This window comes from Ammospiza nelsoni, chromosome 3 (genome assembly GCF_027579445.1).
Source record: "Ammospiza nelsoni isolate bAmmNel1 chromosome 3, bAmmNel1.pri, whole genome shotgun sequence".
In the NCBI taxonomy this organism is placed as follows: Eukaryota; Metazoa; Chordata; class Aves; order Passeriformes; family Passerellidae; genus Ammospiza; species Ammospiza nelsoni.
This window is the reverse complement of record NC_080635.1, coordinates 23,672,597-23,691,677: the sequence shown is the minus strand read 5'-3', so window position 1 is coordinate 23,691,677 and position 19,081 is coordinate 23,672,597. Positions and strand designations below refer to the sequence as shown.

At 43.3% G+C, this 19,081-nt stretch overlaps 1 protein-coding gene across 1 annotated transcript in view; it reads right to left on the bottom strand.

Annotated features, from left to right (window-relative positions):
- Positions 1 to 209: 209 nt before the first annotated feature.
- Positions 210 to 19,081, bottom strand: part of KCNH1 (potassium voltage-gated channel subfamily H member 1) — a 176,402-nt gene continuing 157,530 nt past the window's right edge. The window contains exon 11 of the mRNA XM_059468364.1: positions 210 to 1,668. Within this exon, the coding sequence (XP_059324347.1) occupies positions 820 to 1,668 (849 nt within the window). The 3' untranslated portion in view covers positions 210 to 819. The remainder of the gene's footprint in view (positions 1,669 to 19,081) is intronic.

The following is a 19,081-nucleotide window of genomic DNA, read 5'->3' as shown; positions in this document are numbered from 1 at the left end:
GAGTTGAAAGCAGAAGTATCAAATGTTGAAAGACATCTGAGACAGAAGAGAAGTTTTTTGAAAAAGCATAAAAAGGTTGGAAAAAATCATATCTTTGATTCAGTGAATGATTGTGGAAGATCCCATTTATTAATAGATCTGAAATACTGTGACTATTTTTGAAGATGTTGCCAAATGTAATTGTTTTAGCAGTATGTCAGTTTGAAATTAAAAACCACAATTTTTTTTTCATCTTATTAGCCCTTCCTTGACTACCCAAAAGAAACTTAAGCACACAATAAAATACATGTCTCCTACTGCTCTTTGCATTTTTACAGCTTTATGAAAATATACTGTGACATCCAACGTGTTGTAGAGGTGACTGAGACAGTGACAGCAGCAACAAAACAAAAAAACAAACAACCCACCAAACACTGAAAAGATAAGCACCCTGGCAAGTGCTTATTCATATAGGCATAACCCGAGCTAAGGACATAAGGCATGCTCCAAAAACCTCAGAGATCACCTGGGGCTCACGGGGAGGCTGCTGCTGTCAGAATTCTTATTCCAACATCCCAGGGGAGAGAAGGGGGCTGGGGGGGGAATGAGGACAAAGGGAGGAAAGAAAAACTTTAGAAACTGTACCCTTGCTGTCAAAAAGGCTTCAAAGTCAGCTGCCATCTTGACATGAGGTTGCAATTCCTGTTACCATACCTTTTTGGACAGAGGGAACATGCTTAGTGAACGGATCCCTCATTTGTTTTCAAGAAAGATTAAATGTAAAGTGTTAGGGGGCTGTTTCTTTGTTTGTTGGTTTGTTTGTTTTTAAAAAGAAACACCTCAGCTAGCTCCAAACACGTCTTTTTCTGATTCAGGAGACTGGGGCCTCGATATTTCAAACAACTCCTGGGGTGACTGGGAGCTTCTTCTTGAGGTCAATATCCTAAGTATCTCAGCAAGCTGGTTTTCTATATTGGTCATTTTTGTGTTTAAAGCCTTGATGTCCTCTTTCAACTCATGCTTCACTTCTAGCATGGTGGCCTGAAGAGTCTGTTCTGGGATGGGATAAAAGGAATGCTTGACCTCGGTGAGGACCGGGCTGTGGTCCTGCGGGCTTCTCGTCTCCCCAGCGTTATCCAAGCGCAAGTCACTTTTTGTAATGCCACTGTCACAAGAGTCTGTCTTCTTCAGGGTAGCTTCTCCTGAAGCTTTAGTTCTCTCAGGTAAAGTCTCCATGGACTCTGCTTTAGAGACCTTGTTCCAGTCTTCGCCCTTCCCACAGGCCTCCTTGAACTTGGCCCAGCCTTTGCGCCGGGGGTACTCCCCCGAGGCCTTGCAGGCCGCGTGCTCCGCCGGCGGGGCCTGCAGCTTGGCCTGGTCGGAGGCCGCGGAGGTGGAGGCGGGCTGGTAGGACACGGGCGTCGCTGGGCTCTCCCGGACCGTCACCACGCTGGCCTTGACCACGGCGCGAGCGGAGGACTGCTCCCCGACGGCATTGCCCTTCTCCACATCCAGCTCGTCCGGATCGCGGCCCCTCTCCGCCGCGAGCCGCGCTTCCTTCTGCTGCCTGAACCGCTGGAACAGCCGCCGCACCGGGTGGTCCGGGGGCAAGATCAGGGGCGCTTCGTTCTTCCTCTTCATCCTCTCCTCTTCTTCCCGCTTGACGTCGCTGATTTTCCGGAACACAATCTACAGAGGGAAAGAGATTTCACTCTGTGATTAACTGCACGCTTGTTAAGGGGGAAAAGTGGGAGAAAGAATTGTTTGAAAGAATCCATTTTAACTGAGACTTGCACAACCTCTGCACGTTTATAGCAACATTTTCAAATGTCTTATGTTGTGTGGAACGTGGCTTATTTCATTATTTAAGAGCAGACACCATCTGTCTTATAACACCAAAAAGAAAAAAAAACAGAAGAAAAATACTTCTCCAGCTCTGACAGTCAGAGTAAGGCAGTGCCATTGTAAATATAATGATCCCAGGAAGATACTTGTTCTATTTTGTGTTAAAAAGTGACTTCTTGTATTTGTTTTCCTGACTATATGGTTCAGTACCAAGTTTCTAACGTTACAGAGCCATTCCCATCAGTCTCATCTCAGAGCTCACTCACTGCAAATGATCTGATACTACTTTAGTGCAGCTTGGCCACTCGTGGTGCCAGTACAGCAGAGACTACTCTGGACTCTTCAACAGCAGTTTGCAAAGTGCTTCTTACCCTCCCTTCCTCCCACATATTCTTTTAGAAGCAATGTGCAGTTTAAGGATGCAACACTTGAGTCAATCCCAAAGCCAGAGGCACAAGGACAATGGGAGATGGGCTTGGCAAGACATGGGGTAGCTGCTCGTGGCTTGATTACCTCAGAAGCTTGTAGAGCTTCATGCCTTAATTTATCTCTTTATTTCTATGCAAAAGAGAACATTTTTGCACAAAGAAGCATTAATTTTCCATCTACCCTCCTAATTATATCTTCCTGAGCCTCTCAGGCTAAGTGATCTCTACAGGAGCAGCCCAAGGATCCCTCCCACAGGTTGAGATGCTGTGAGGCTTCTACTGAAAAAAGCCTCACAGCATCTCAACCTGTAGCCAGGCAACGTTTCTTCCTTGCATGTGATGGAAATACATTCCCTTCAAAAAGTCTGTGCATTTTACATCGGTATTGGTATATTTCAGGCCAACCCAAAAACTCCACTCTAGCACTAATGAAGAACCAGTAAGTAGCCTAGTTTGAAAATGAGAGGTCCCCAAAGCTGAAGTTTGCAATACAGAGGGTAAAAGATGCAGCCCACAGCTTCTACTGAACATTGATACCTAATCCCTTTAGCTGCTTTGGGGAAAATCCACTTAAAGACCTTACACTTCAATGCAGAAATAACTTTGAGATTCAAATCATTATTAGGAAATGTGTAAATAAACCCATCCCTCTGTTGCAGACAAATTTAAATTAAACTAAAGTTAATAAGCACTTCTTCACTGGCACACACAAAATAAATGTTTCTCCAGACTCCAATGCTTCTTGACAGTTTTGTCATTGTGGAGCAGGGAAAAAAACATCTTAACAGTGCATCTTTGGAAGGAAGAAGTTGTCAGACTTGGCAGCATTTCCTAAATACAAAAGAATAAAATTAGCAGGAAGGATATTTTATTTCCAAGCTGTAATTAGGAAACTAAATATGAGATAAGAATAAGAAAACAGGGTACTTGACAGTCTTTTTTTTCTTCCCTCCAGGAAACTCACTCTGCAATGAGCTCAGTAGAAAGTGGACAAAGCAGTATAATCCTTAGAAGTAAAAGAATAGCACTCACAGGAATTCAATGCAATCCTGCAGGCCAATAGCTTCCCACACACTGGCAGTTTCCCACTTTACCTGAGGGATGAGTGCCAGCCCAGTGTTAGGGGAACTGCCCCTCTTGCTCTGCTGAAGCCAAGTGATGCCAGGCAGGGTCCCAGGGGGTCACTCAGCAGCACCCTGAGGCTGGCTCTGGGGGCATAAAGCCCCAGCACACCAAGGCAGCTACCTGACCAAACCAGGTCAATTTGTCCCTGCGGAAAACTCCGTGTCCCGAAGACTTCCCTCTCCTGGGGTTTGTCTGATATCCTGTGTGGATATCCACATCTGTGCCAGATGTAGCTAACAGGGCTCACTCTGTACATGAGCATGTTGTCTTGGTCTGACCTATGGATCAGGACTTGCCTTAAATGCTCAGAAGGGATGTGTGACTGACTGGTGTAGTGGAATCATCAGGGATCATCAGGGAAGGCTTTTCAGACCAGAGGCCAGGATGCTTTGCAGAGTCCATGTCTAGGCCAGACCCTGCTCCACACAGCCCAATCAGCACTTGTCTGGAAAGTACTTGAGCATCTCTTGCTATTTAATGCCTGGTTTTTGCAACATAAATGGGTAAGTTATGTGACAGAAGCTGTCTCTGCTACAGCACCATGCAGGAGAGACAGCAATGACCAAGTCTCAAGCAGTCAATCCCATATTAACAGCCTGGCCCAGTCCATATTAGCCCTAGCCACCGCACCTCAAGCAGTTAGTAGCATGACCTCTGTGGTGGAGGACACAATAAATTTACCAGCCAATGCAGAAAGGTGAGCACTGATGGACAAGCCGTTGGCAGCACTCACCCACCCACAGCCCCCACTGCTCTCCATGGCACTGCCTAGGTAAGCCCCCCTTTGGATGCCAGGCACGCTTGGCCATGGAGGAGCTGCCATCAGCCTTCCCACCATGTGGTGGCCAGCCTGAGAGACCCAAACACACCTTCCCTGCTTTGCCTTTGGGAGATCCCACTGCAGCAGGAACAGGAGTGTGTGTAGAAGGAGATGTATAAACCTTGCCTTTGCCATGGGTACTGCCACCACATCCCTGATTTCCATTTTCCACAAGACCTTACACCAGCTCCAAGGGAAGTGCACCAGGGCAGCAGCCACTGCATGAATGCAGAAATGCAGCCCTTGGGTCTCCCACCCTGCCTGACATCTTCTACAGATACCCATTTATGTGGCAAGCTGTGCTCACACAGTGCAAGTCAAACATACACACATTTGCCAGGAGACATCCCTCCAACTCTTGGGCTGGCTCCTTTTACCTGACTCCTGAGACACTGGAGAAACAGCTGAGAGCGCAACTTCTCTTTGGGAAGCTCAGACAAAGCTGTCTCTTGTCGCCCTTTCTGCAAGTTCCCCAATGCTGAAGTTTCTCCAGACAGCTCCATATTTATGTTGTAAGCAAAAATATTACAGCTATGCAAAACTCTGCAGTAATTGAAAATGCATTCATAAACTCCACTTTTGATTTTTTTTCTGCCTTTTTTTTAAGATTAAATGCTCCTTATAAATAAAAATACACATAAATTTAAAGTTGACTCTTTTCTTATAAATGCTAAGGAAAACATTGTTTTCAAGTGGTTTATTTTCAGCAGCAGCCAAGTTATTCAGAAAATCTGGCTGGCATGCCAATGGATGTACACCTGCTCCCACAAGCAGTAAGAGTACAAAGGAAAAGGAAATAGATTTCATTTGTTATAAGGAAGAGAAGTCTGGACCTACTTTTTCATATGGAATTTGATAGGGCTACAAATATGACCTTACTCAAAGTTAAAACCCAAAATATTGTTGCAAAGATCCCAAGGTAGCTTTTAGAACAGTACCTCCTTAACCCTTTCTCTAAGCATTCATGTCTGTCTGGGAAGGGGCAGAGCTTTACACTCTCAAAATCTCCTAGACCATGTATCATACACTGCTCAAACACAAGGGACTTCACAAGTTATGCAGTTCTCCAGAACACTGCACTCTTCAAGACCTAAGCACACAGGTCCCACAGAAAAAACCTAGTGGGAGCATTTTAACAGTATGTCAAAACCCAAAAGATGGACCAAGAACCTGAAGTGAGATGAAACAACATGAAATTTAAACACCAGGCCTAAAGCTGCATATTTCACACCTCCAATCTCAAGTCTCATTTCATAATTCTGCTTTTATTAAAAAGGTGCTGAATCTTGTACCTCCACAGGGAAGCTGCCCAAGCTGCCAGAAGTTGGAGTATTGTGGAGGTATCAGCCTAGATTTGCCAAAACCTTGAAAAATAGCCCTGTTAGGCACAGATTCTTGCAATTGTATGAACATTTAACCAAGGCATGCAGTGATGATGGCTCTATAACAATTTCATTTTTTGGAAAATTCACTCAGAGACAAGTGGAGAAATGCACTGACACGTCCTGGTGCACTCCTGCTCCTCTGTATCCCATCAGACCTATGACAGAATGCTCTCTGTGACCATAATCCTGCCTGTGCAGGAGTCCTGTCCAAGAAAGAAAGACAGTGTTACACCAAGCACTTTTCCCTTTCCTCAGTATTATCTAGTTGTGAAGTCTTCAGTGACTTTGGGTAAAGTCACTTAAGTCTGCCTCTTTTGAATCATCATAGAATTTTCAAGTTGTATTTCCAGAATAAATGTTTTTACAAATTAAAGTCAACATATTTAAAAAATGAAGTAGACATAATTGAATACTTGGTTGTCAAATGTGGATTGCCCAGCAACTGTTACAAGAATTTTACTGTGCTCAGCATTGAAACCCAAGCATCATTTAAATAACAGAGTGTGGACATTATTTGCGAATATGACTTTCATAATTTCTTTATGATAAGACCAGGAGAACAGATGCCATTGTGACCCCCCAAGATTAAGGCAGGCCATAGGATTGCTCTGAAGGGGCATTCACTGGAAGGAATCTTGTTACCACTAGACTGCATCTTTTAGAAAAACATCCAGTTTGATGGCAATAGGGAATCCATCATGACATCTAGATGAAACATTGCTTCACTTTTTGATTCAAGGCTAAGTTTCATTGAATAATAGAATTATAGAATCATAGAATGGTTTGGGTTGGAAGGGACCTTAAAGATCGTCCAGTTCCAACCTCTCTGCCAGGGGCAGAGACAGCTTTCACTAGACCAGATTGCTCAGAGCTCCAGCCAACCTGGCCTTGAATGCTTCCAGGAATGGGGCATTCTCAGCTTCTCTGGCAACCCTCACAGTGAAGAATTTTTTCCTATTATCTAATCTAAACCTACTCTCTTTAGTTTGAATCCCTGAGTTGAGTCCTATCACTACAGGCTCTTTTAGGAAGTCCTTCTCCATCATTCTTGTAGATTCCCTTCAGGTACTGGCAGGCTACAATGAGGTTGCCCCAAATCTTCTTTTCTCCAGGCTGAACTTCTCTGCCTCTTACTTCTCTCAGCCTTTCCTCATGGGAGAGGTGCTCTACTATGTTGTCCACTGTCAGTAGCTGTTCTTGTCATGAACTGTTGCTTGTTCACAAACCCCACCAGAAGGGTGCTGCCTGCCAAGTCATGGCAAGCCCATGTTCTTTGCCTCTCCTCACATTGCCAGAAAGGCCATCAACAGAAGGGCAAGGCAGGAATGATGCATTAGCCACCAGATTTTGGACTTGCATGCCAACACTGCATGAGACAGACTTAAAGATCAGGGGATGCTACATTTAGACATATTGTGAATGTATTGAAAACCTTCCCCTGCAAATGCGGAAAGAGACCTGCCTGCACCTGATATGAAAGGATCTTTTAGTCTTGTGGAAAAACATCCAAGGTTTTTTTCAACTTTGATTTGTAAGGACTGATCCAAGGCCCACAGAAATAGATAGAAGTAGGATTTAGAATAGATAGAAGTAGGATTTCATCATGTTTTGAGTCAGGCTGTCATCATGGAGTTACAATTAGGAGGTTTCTAGCCACAAAGCTGCTGCTATTATTAGCTCTGCCAGCTTCCCTTCTTTCCACCTCTATAGCATGCACAAATACTGCAAGATTTGGCAGGTCTTCCTCAGCACAGCAGCAAGTAGCATGGCATTTTTCTCTGGTGCTTAATAATTCTCTTTCATAGACACAAACATTCCCAGAGTCTGAAAGTGCCAAATATCATAAACAATTAAAAGCTTAAAATTGCTTCATAAAGTGCTCACAGAAAATGAATTTAAGCGTGAGGAAAACAATCATGAAGAGGCATTCATTATTACAGAGTCCATCCAGGATCTGCCAAGAACTGATGAAAATATCTTCAGGCTGATGTTAGTCTGATGAAAATTGGATCCAATCTTTCTTCCTTTTTTATTTTGTTTTTTTTTTTTTTTTTTTAAGAAGCAAAGGGGGAGAGAAAATGGAAAGAGACAGAAGGCTCAACAATAAAAATGCTTTTAACCCTGATGTTAAAGAAACCAAAGCTGCACGTGATCAACATAGAGTGTGATGATGAGGAATCCCTATAGCAGTGTAATAGCAGGTGTCAGGGCAAAAGGAGCCTGTGGCTTTTGCAAGTTTATGGGATGGCTTGTCAGAAAGGAGGGAATCACTGGTCCTACCTTCTCATTAAATACAGGATCAAGAGAATGTGCAATAATGTTGCAGATGTCATTAAGTTCTCTCTAGCTTTACTGTCTATAACAGCAGAATTTCATTTCTGCTTGTGAAGAGGAACAAGCTTCTCTCCAGCTAAGGTCACATGCCTTCTGGGCACTCTCAAGTATTTCTAGTTTTGATTAATTATCTGAAAATTCAAAGCAAACTAAGATTCAGAAGGTCCTGGCAGTGGGGCTGTACAGGGGTGCTTGTGTCAGCAAACCTCAGGGATCCCTGGGAGACACAAAGCCCAAGGGCCAACATGTGGATGGGCACAGCCCCTTGTGCTGTGGGGTGTCATCACCCTGCCCTTCAGACAGAGCAGAACCCAGTTACTTTCCAAAAACCAGGCTTCTGTGCACTTCACTAATAAACAAGTGCTCAGAAGAGACACAACTTCATAATTACATGAGCATCCAGGCTACCAAGATGAAGAGAGGAAACAAGGCTTTCAGTCTCTACAGAACAACATCTGGGCTAAATGTTACTGTCAGGAGCACTATCAGCTTCAACAGTGTTGAAATTCTTCTCTGTGACAGCCTGCTTTGTAGCCTGATTACAAATTCTAGAAATATCAACTCAGATATTAGTGTTTAATCGTGTCACTATTACTTATTTAGAAGTTCTACACAACTCAAGGCTCCGCTTCTCTATGCCAAACTCCTCATTCTAATTCAGGTTTACAGGCTGTGCTAGTGTTGAGTGAAAAGGGAAAAGCTTTTACAAAAATACTACCGAAAACAAGACAGAACTATGTCTAAAGCAATTAGTGGAAATAATAAAAAAACCCTGCCTGATCTGCAACAGTCTCCCTAGCAGGTTTTGAGGCATTAAGAGATGTGTCTTCCCCACAACAGATTTCAAAACACTGTCAACAATAAACTTAGACAACTGCACAACTAAAAACCACACAGGTCGGAATAGACACAATTACAGCACATTATGGCTCATTTAGCAACCTCCTTCACTAATGTAGAAAGGATGCAAGAGAAACAGGGAAAAAGAAGCCATTGAAATAGATATCTTGCTAAAGATCTACTAGAAATTCATTATTCTAAGATGAAAAGTAGCTGTCACAAGCAAATACTTTATGTGCAAACAAGAGCTTAGGGAAATTATGCCGGATCTGAGTGGTGGAATGTTATACCCCCTGAGAACTACTATGTCCATCAAAATGTGAAATGCTCTGCAGGACCTTCTTGTTTCTAGTTAATGAGGAAAAAAAGAATGTTTATGGGTTTTGACAGCCAACTGTCAGCAGTTTCTAGCAGCAACTCCTATAAAATACTATTTTCATGTTTGTTTGGGTGGGGGGAGGGTTTGCATTGTTTTGGTTTTTTTAATCTTCTTTTTAGCACATGGGGTGCTTTTCTAGCTGTGGGCAGACATCAAACATGCTACCAATTCATGTAGTGTCATCTTTTATTCCAGATCAACACACTACCTGCATTCTTGGGCAGACAACACTGCCTCAAAAACTGCTTTAAGGAGAGCCCAAGGCACAGCAGGAACTCACCTCTCTGTCACCTAAATTACAACTATACAAAACATCATATAATCTGTACAACGTGCTTTCTCAGGACTCAGAGTCTGTTTCTCCAAGCTCCCTGTGGCTTGCTGCCATTTACTAAGTGTTTTCTGGAAGAAACCAGGCAATTTGTGAGAGTCAAGGATTTGGGATTTTTTTCCCATCTCTAACTCAGACACAAGACACAATTTCACTTGAGATCTGAATTGGATGCAGAGGTCGTAGAGCTGAGAAAAGCAATGATGTGTTGAGGGAGTAGTTAAATTGTATAGTTTGCTTTCTGTGATTACATTTGGATACTAGCTTGCCATTAAGATAATTTCCTCTTAGCTAGTGTCTTCATTCCCTTGTTTTTCCTTCTGCTTTCACTTATCTGCTTTCTGTCATTAGGCTTACAGTGATTGACAGGTATTTTACTTTCCAAGAGAGGAATCAAATGCATTTTCAAATGTATTCAAATTAATCAGAGCTTACCAAGAGCTTACAAGTCATTCAGCTACCTTCGAATGCCCACTCACAAACCAATCCACACAAACACAATGCTCCGTGCCCCCAATGCACAAGGGTTGTGCAGCTCTCAAAATTATAAATTGAGAATTACACTCAGATGAAAGCTGCCTGCATAAATTGCCTAAGATAACATGAACTCTCTTTTAATGTGTCTCTCTCTGAGCTGACAGGCCCAAAGTTCAGCTATAATATTGAAGAAACACAAACTAACCTGCAGCCCTGCACAGAAAAGAGAATAAATCTTCTACCCAAGTCGGTGGCCCAGTATGGCTGCACAGTCACGCACAGGCAAGCACCCAGTGCCACCCAAGTGGTCAGTCCTTTCCCTGTTCAGAAGCCTGGGCAACATTATGTGAGAAGGAAACAAACCACCTATAACTGAATGAGAATCAGCAACAGAAAAAGTGCATTGCTCACCATTTCCCAAAGCAGCTGTCAAACCCTCTTAGCCCTAAAAGCCAGGAGCTTAAAACCTTGAAGGGAAGACAAGAACTGACTGTAGTGAGGTGTTTCAGACCTTTCCATTACAAGAGCTCCTCTAAACTCTCAGTTCCTAGAAACAATCTCTGCCGGTTTCCCACAGCCCAGTTGCAGCTGGTGATGGGAAGTGATGGCCCATCTCCCTTATCAGTTGCCAAAACTGATAGCTGTCTCCCACCCACTAAATCCACAGGTGAGCTAATTAAAATACCCAAGGACTGGCTGGTCCCTCCAAGTAACTTCACACAGAACCCTTTAGAGCTGAATTTCTTGATTTTGTTTCAGGTATTTTAGTTCTGTGAAAGCAGACAGTTATGTCCTATGCTGAATGTAGATTCCAATACTAGCAGAGGTATTATCAGTGTATTTCATTCACACTTCTCCAAGAGTTTTACAGCAATTTCTCAATCCTTCCAATATGACCAATGCCATTATTTTTTTTACTAATGTGGCACCAATGCTTAGGGTTCTATTGGCCTTTCAGTTTATACACACACAGAGCAAAATGTCATTATTCAATGAGGTAAAATGGCCTGTTTCATGGGAAGACATCACAGGCCCAGCACACAGTGTCTCATGTCACATAGTGTCTCATGTCAGCCACACAAGTATTTATCAGTAGTTTGAACTGTCACTTGTGCAAGACATCTTTTCTGATACAACTGGTGAGAGTTCACCCTTACAAGTTTCAGATAAGAGATCCTCAATACAATTTGTCCGGTGATTTCAGACACGCTAAACTTTCATGAATTTCTCCTGAAGAAAACACCTGCTCTAGAAGAGGAAAACCAGGATAATTCAGCAGGAGAGCATTGTTTCTTCACAAGAGACTGAACCCTCATTTTTAAAATATTTACTATAATCTGTATTCAAAGAATGACAAAGTTAGAATTGAATATTGAAAACCTCTACACACCTTCTACCAGGAGCAGTAGGAGCCACAAACTCCAGACTCCCTGAGACCATCAAATGAGAATCTAAAAGGCAGCTTTCACTCAACCTTTGTTTGTACCACACCTGTCCCTCTTATACAGACACAGGCAGATACACAGTGGTTCATTCATCCCCAAATGCCTTTTCAATCATAATTCAGGCTGCATTTGCAACCAGTTTTGTTAAAAGACTTTGCTTAGAAAAAGTGTGTGCTTGCATCTGACTCTTGGGACACTATGGTCATGGTTTTCAATGAGTAGTTGGAAAGTAGCTGACAGTACCCATAGAAATTCCCTTGTCCCCTCTGCCAAAAGGATTTGAACACCCCTTTAGGGAGCACAGCTCTTTTCATCACATTATGGGGACAAAGCCTCAGTTCAAACTCTGATGTGCACAGAGATGCCATAAGGGAAGCTCTCCTTCCCCTTCCCTCCCTTGCCAGAGCTTTGCCCTGTGACAAGGTGACTGTGATGAGACTCCTGCCCACTGCAAGGGAGACACAGGTCAGGATGGCTGAGGTTACCCCAGGGAAAGCTTCTCCAAGCCTCCCCTGTGTTTCACTTTGGAAACACACACAACAGGACATCACCAGGAGGGTAGGACCCCTACATTCTAGCTCCTGCTTCAGTAAATGCCTCCACCACTGATTCAAAACAGAAAAATCTCAGCTGGGGAGACAATGACACCTAATCCCAGAACCCTTCCTGTACAGCAGTTTTACCATTCTCTTCCATCTTCTCAAATCAGTAAAAAAAATTAACTTTCTGAACCTGAAAACTATCCCAGTTTTATCGAATAGTGCCCTCCTTCTGCTCTGCAACTCTAACCCTTCATTTCCCCGAACTAAAATGTTTCATTTCATCTTACAGACAGCTTTTCATTTAAGCTTTCTCCTCTTCTCCTATTTTTCCACTTCACTGAGACAATGCAAAACATTTAATTTTCACTGGAGAGGCAGGCAGGCAGGCTTGAAGAGTTCAGCTTCAGTAGAGGAAGTGAGGAGAGCACAGAGTGTACGCTGCCGTGGTTGGTGCTTTTAAGAGATCAATAAAATATTGATTGTTTAACTATCGTGCTTTGCCATCTCTACCTTCCATGTTCTAACGTCACACTGGGCTAAACTTGAATGCTTCAGGTGACATCTCCTTGCTTCCTCCTAAGGAGCATTGTAAAATCAGTTTTCTCCTTGATCCCCCATCTGAGATAAGAGAGAGACGTGGCACAGAGCTCACCCTTGAGCAAACTGCTTCTCTTGCACTGGTAGCACTGGGACATCAAGCCTTAACCTCTAAGCACCACTGAAATGTGATATATTCAAATTTCAGAGAAGCCACCACCAATGCTATATCTCAGATTAGGAGTGCAGTGAGCTTTGTAACCTCATCTTAACTCCTCCTCACACTGCATCACAGGCTCTTTAGTTCCCCATGTGCATTTATGGTTTATATTTACATAGCATAATCTTCTTATTTTTAAAAGAAGAGAGGCATCTTTCAAGGAGCTTGTCATATTATGTTTTGTTACCCATTTCTAGTCTAATCTTTCACATGAACTGATTCTTATCCCAAATGTAGGAATGTAAAACACCACCATCCTGATCAGAAATAAAGTCTGTGAGCAGAACGCTATACTCTCACTTCCCTGAAAACAGGAAGAACTACAGCCATGGAGAGGTTGGAGAAGCAGCTGGAAGTCAGGTGGGTTTCATGTTGCCACAGACCCATTCTGCTTTGTCACCACCATGATGCAAAGTTGTGCCTGAGGAGAGGAAGGAAAGGTTTGCCACGTCCCTCATACAACTTGGGGGACACAACCAAGGCCTCAGGCACGTGAGATCCAGTTGGGAACAGTTCCCAATGCAAAGCTTTACCTAAGAGTAGACATTTCAATGGTGCTATAAAGTTTTTCTGTTATGACAATGATTGTACTTGACAACAGTGTATAAATTTGTTTAATTGCTCAGAATTAAGCAAAGGCAAAAAATCCCTCTCTTCCTGTCTCCATGAGAGCTCTTCTCTGTTTTCTGTTTTCTCTTATGCCTTTGTAAGACATCCAGTCAGCAAGAATTACTAGTCCCAAAATTCACTTAAATTTGTCCTGGTGAAAAGATGTATGATCCTATACCATAGGCATAGGCTGAGACATTAAAAATATTTATCAAGGGAAGGAAACTATTTCCTTAGCAACTGAAGAGTGCAGCAGACACTTCAGCAGTTAAGTAAGCAGACTCCACAAAGAGAGTATTTCAATACAGTGCAAACAGTCATTTCATGGAAAATGCTATTTTGAGATCCAAAAAAGACAGTGTTATCCAAAATAATGTTAGTCATGGATCTAAACTCAAGGAAAGACAACAGCAGATGTGGCCAGTGCATCCCCCTGAATCTGAGTAAACAAGGCTTAGATCAATCTGTTATGTGTGCACACCTGACGAAGACACAGCTGAACAATCTAACAAAGAGCTCAGAGAAAATAAAAGTGTTTGCACAAACAGCAAACCATGCTGAAGAATCTCTGCCTGACATTGTTTTCAACTAAGAGGTTACAATCCTCAAAAACACAGAGCAGTCATCATTATATAACCAGCACCAGCAACTGAAAGCTGGATTTTGGCAACAGCTTCATCATCCCACAGAAATGAAAAGTGCTCTTAATTTTTTACATAATGACTAATCATAATCCTAATAAAATGAACTGCTTTTAAGACCATCTCCCTTACTGCACAATAACCCCATTTCTCATGGGAACTCTTCCAGCAGTTTGAATTTGCCACCTAACTTCTGTGTACCCACTTCCCATCACAGCTCACGAGCAGCTGGACCCGAGCCATCGCTGTGTCGTTCTAATTGCAGATTATCCCAGGGCTGGGAAGGACTGACAGATTTTAGAGGACTCAGAGGCTTGTCAAAGATACATCTCATCCTCTGTCCTCTGTCCTCTCAAATGCTCCTGAACTCTCCCAACACGCATCTTCATCACCAGTCTGCCCACAGCATAGATTTATATCAGGCTTTATCTGGCTCTGTGCTACTGATCACACAGGGGCCTTGCTGCAGAGATTTTGGCACCAGATCCATAAAAAGAAGCTACAGTGCTTTCAGGCTTCCAGCAGGTTTTTCAAAAGTCAACAGGACAAAAACATTTTATCTTGAGATGAAACAGCACAATTCCTACAACTCCTGGCATGGGGACTCCACATTGGCCCTGCTGAAGCAAGCCTATGGCACATGCACACACCGGGGTTACTCTGCACAAAGCAGTTGTGCATGCTTTTAATTTATCCATTTCCCAACACTTGGAGCTACTATTATATACCAAGTAAAATCTGGAAAAACTTTAAAGATGTGGCTTCCAACCCTCCCTTCATGACTTTTATCTAATGCTGCACTTTCGAGCAAATACTTGACTGCAAAGGCACAGAAGGGGCAAAGAGATGGTGCACTCATTACACCAGCACACTGGCAAATCTGCTTCACATTCAGATGGAAACCATTTGGCTCAGAAGCATCATTGCATAGTAAATCAGCTGTAATTTCCATTATTCTCATTGTGCTACAGGGGCATCCAGTCTAAAATGCCTGTTTGGCTGAAGTGGATGGAACCACCAGGCAACTGCTGGATCCAGCTTTTGTTCTTCAGTGACAGAAGGCTCTAGAAAATGCTGTCAAGGAGGGTATGGCAATGCTGGCAGAGACTATTTAATCTCCCTAAACTCCAAAACCTGCTCACTTATAACTTGGATCTGATGCCACTCTCAGGACAAGAGTCCTCCTGGCAGGATGCCAGTACTGGAGCATCTCTTGACGTGCTGCATGCTTTCATTATGTGGAAAAGCTGTTCTCCAGCTCCGTGGTGGGTAATGAGCTCCCCACTGTGCTCCTCACCTGGGTGCCTGTCCCCATCCTCAGCAAAGGCCTCACAAGCACCAGCCCCACAAGCAGAGGGTGACACATCAACTTGCGGGGTAAGTGTGGTGTCCTTGCTGCAGGGCAATATGGAGACGGCTCTCTCTCACTGCCTCCAAAAGTGTCTGAGAACAGTAAATACACCACCTACCTTCGCCTTCTCAAAGCCAGGTCTTGCACCAAAGGAGGTCCAGAATTAAAATGTTTGCCAACAGCCCTCTCTCTGCTCCCCAAAGCTCAGAAGCAGAACAGACAGGGCACAAAAATATTTTCCCAGCACACAGAGTTGAACACACAAAGCCCCTCTCTCATGCACAGACAGTAGGGAGTGCTAAGATCACCAGTTTCATCTGCAGCCCGTTTATTTCTAAAACTGTGCCAGGCCTGAAACTTTTTAGAAGAGCTGGGAAAAAGAAAAAATAAAGAGTTTTGAAAAATAAAATAATTAAAATAAATATATTTGACCTCTCAAATCCTAGAGGGCCCTTGGGAAGATTTGTCAGCAATGTCCTACGCTGCTGAGCATGGGCAGTGGGAGGAGCAGGGTGGTGGGAGGTCTGCAGGCAGAGGTGCAGACCTTGGCAGCACATGAGCTCAGCTGAACAGGCATTCCTGTGCACACAGAGGCAAGAACTTCCCCAGCAGCCCCAAACTATAAACTGTGGTTCAGCCATGATGTTGGACTAAATGAAAACACCCTTTGAATAAGTGGTGCTCAGGAATCTTTTCAATTTTAGTTGCAAATTCACTTCCCCCCCCTCAAATAATCTATTTTACCCAGCTAGAAAAAGCCCAATCCAGCTGCTATTAGATATTTTTTTAACAGGAGAGTTTATGAGATCTGGATTTTGAAACAGATTTTGTCTTTAATATTCCTTTTACTTAGCATTTGCTGTTTCATACATTACTTCTTAGGAAATGTGCTTTATTAATAAAGAGGATTATTTCTAGAACATTAGTTTGCATTAAACCAGCTAAAATTCAAAGTGCTGCTCTTCAAAATCACCATCCTCAGAATACTATAAATTGAAAAGCTGTTGCTTCAGTAAGTTGTGCAATTTTTAGCATTTATCTTAAAATTACTACGTATCATCACCTGTTCTGCAACCCAGCTGCCCTCAGCACACTATCTGGAACTCAGTTTGCTAAAAATAAGAGTCTCAAAACCTGCAGGTTTATCTTGCTTTGCTTTTTTTTTTTTTTTTTAATATACATTTATAGCATCTGCATCCAACCTTCCAATCTTGCTCAGGTGCAGGAGTGATTAAAAGAAGATCCTTTAAACTTTGTTATTAGAAGCTGTCCCCTGTGAGAGGCCCAGGTTTGCTGCTGAAGGGTGCAGAGCTGCCTGTGAACAGCTGGCTGCCTGCTGCTGCTCTAATGTGCAGACCCAGAAGGACTCAGCAGAAGCACAGGATGCTGCTGCCACCACTCCCTGTTAGCTGAGTCAAATTACTTCACAGGACATCTTGCAACTAATCAGCACACAAACCTCATCTTTGCCCAACTCAAGAGAAGAGAATTCCCCAGAAAGAAGAAGTGTTTCTGTCTTAATAGATGTTTGGCATGTCATATTGCATTTGATTATCTTCTTAAATACATCATTTGCTGGATACATCTACCATATCAGAGCTTCAAAGAAGCAGTCATCAGGCAGATGAGACGACTCAGATAAAGAGGAGAATACTTTTAGCCTGTACCTTGGGGGCAAGGAGAATCTAGGCTCATTTCTGCATCACAGCCAGCTCTGAAAACACTTGGTCCTTGTGCCTGCATTGGTTATTGAAAGTGCATCTTGCCAAATGATCTCCAGCACTGGTGCTAAAGCCATGAGTCACTCCTGATTGTCCGAGATTTTCCAAGGCATTTACACACTTCAATACAACATTCTGTTCTGGTTCTCAGAGAGGCTTCTTCACACTCAAACCTGTTCAAGGACAAACCTACTCCAGCAACTACCAACAGCAAAGCAGTGCTGAGACACCCCAGGATTTGTAGCTGCTGTTGGCTTTGTAGTTGTTGTATTTGTCACAGACAGGTCAGAAGCTGAGCACTGCCCTGTCAGTGCCGCACGCAGGGCTGGGCTGGGCTCAGAGCCCCGAACAAACGGGAGGCAGGGAGAGGGAGCAGTGCAGGGCTCTGCTGCCAGCTTCCTGCAGCAATTCACTGGCCAATCACCTCAGCTCAGATGGGAATCTCTGCCCAACCCCAGTGAAGTGGGAGTGTGAGACAGGGCTTTTCAGTATGATGGCAAGGGTACCTCAGGAGAGACAAAGAAGCCTCCTGAACTGCATGAAAACATTTTGATGGCAGTGGGGACACCTGCCAAAGAGCTGAAATCAAACTCCAAACAGACCACATTATCCTTTCTCTACACACAGACCATTAATTCTCCAAGCTGTAGTCTGGCATGATGATGCCATATCTATTTTATGGAAAGGGAACCAAAGACAGAAGGAAATAAATTATTTCTTAAAGGCTGCCAGAGGCGGGTTTTTGCAGATCAGAGACGTAGACTGGTATCTCTCAAGTCTCACATTAATACACTGAACAAAGATTGTTCTTCCTCTTGCAGGCTTGGACTAAGTGATCAGAAGCATTTATGATACCAGGCACTGCAGAGGTCCTGCAGGACCTGAGTGCTGCACAGTGGCTACAGACTGAGGCACTGACAGGGTGATCCAGCTATGCCTCACTGGGTTTGTAGAGAGCCACACACACAGGAGGCAAACTCAGAAGGCTTCTGGCTAACGAAAATGCCTCCAAACACAGCCACAATTCACAGATCAAACACCCAAGTGGAATACTGACTGGCCTATGTTCTCACTTTGCAGGAGTAAATCAGGCAACAACTTTGCGAATGCATCATACACTGCACTGAGATGTGTTTTGCATGTAAGGGAACAAGGACTGGGATACTTCAGACTCCCGGTGGCTGATGGCAGCATCTCATCTATTTTTGGGTTTTGTTCATTTGCCTCCTGACCATGAGGGTCAGGAGGGAGGACAGAGCTGTGCTCACTGCTGGGGAGGTCAAACACTCCTGGGCAGTGCAGGATGCAATGGGAAAATTCATCACCTCTGATGAGGCCATTGCTCCAATGAGGTCTTTTAAACTCTGGTGGTTATAAAAAGAGACCCAAATGCCTGAACAGGTGAGGGTAGCAGTTCTACTTTCTCCTTTATGTTCTCAAAGCTGAGATAGGGTCTGCACTGTGCTGCATGTCTTCCCTCTGCCCACACTTCACCGCCAGATTGAGCCCTAAATTTTGAGTCTAACTATAGCTGATGGCACCCTCTTAGCACTGGCAGTTTTAGGCAACAAGCAGATGTCACTGTGCCTTCTAACACATCAGTGGACACAGCTTTAAAGCATCATGACTTTGTTGAAAACTTCTCCAGTTTGTATTAGTATTACAAAACCAAGCAAGTAGAATAGAGACAAAGTTCAAAGTGTTTAACAGATAACAAATTCTGCTTCACAACACCCAGGAAATAGATATCATAAATAAAAGGTTCAGAAAATCAAAGCCTGGCTTCAGCTGAGGAACCATCCATACCATTTCATTTCCTGGTCACTTTCTATCAATTCTGTAAATAGCTGACAGTCAAAATGTCTCCTTCATTCTGTCATATATAAAAAATGGTCCCAGAATCAACAAAAAAAAATTGTCAGAAGGAAAACATCCCAAAACCCAACAAATAATTCAACTAGAGTAAGTATTGAATTTTTACAGGAGTTTTCATGCTGAGATGAATCATCATACTTAAACCCCTCTGCAGGACAATTACAGCATATCTCTTAACTTTTTAGGTCTTCTCTCCC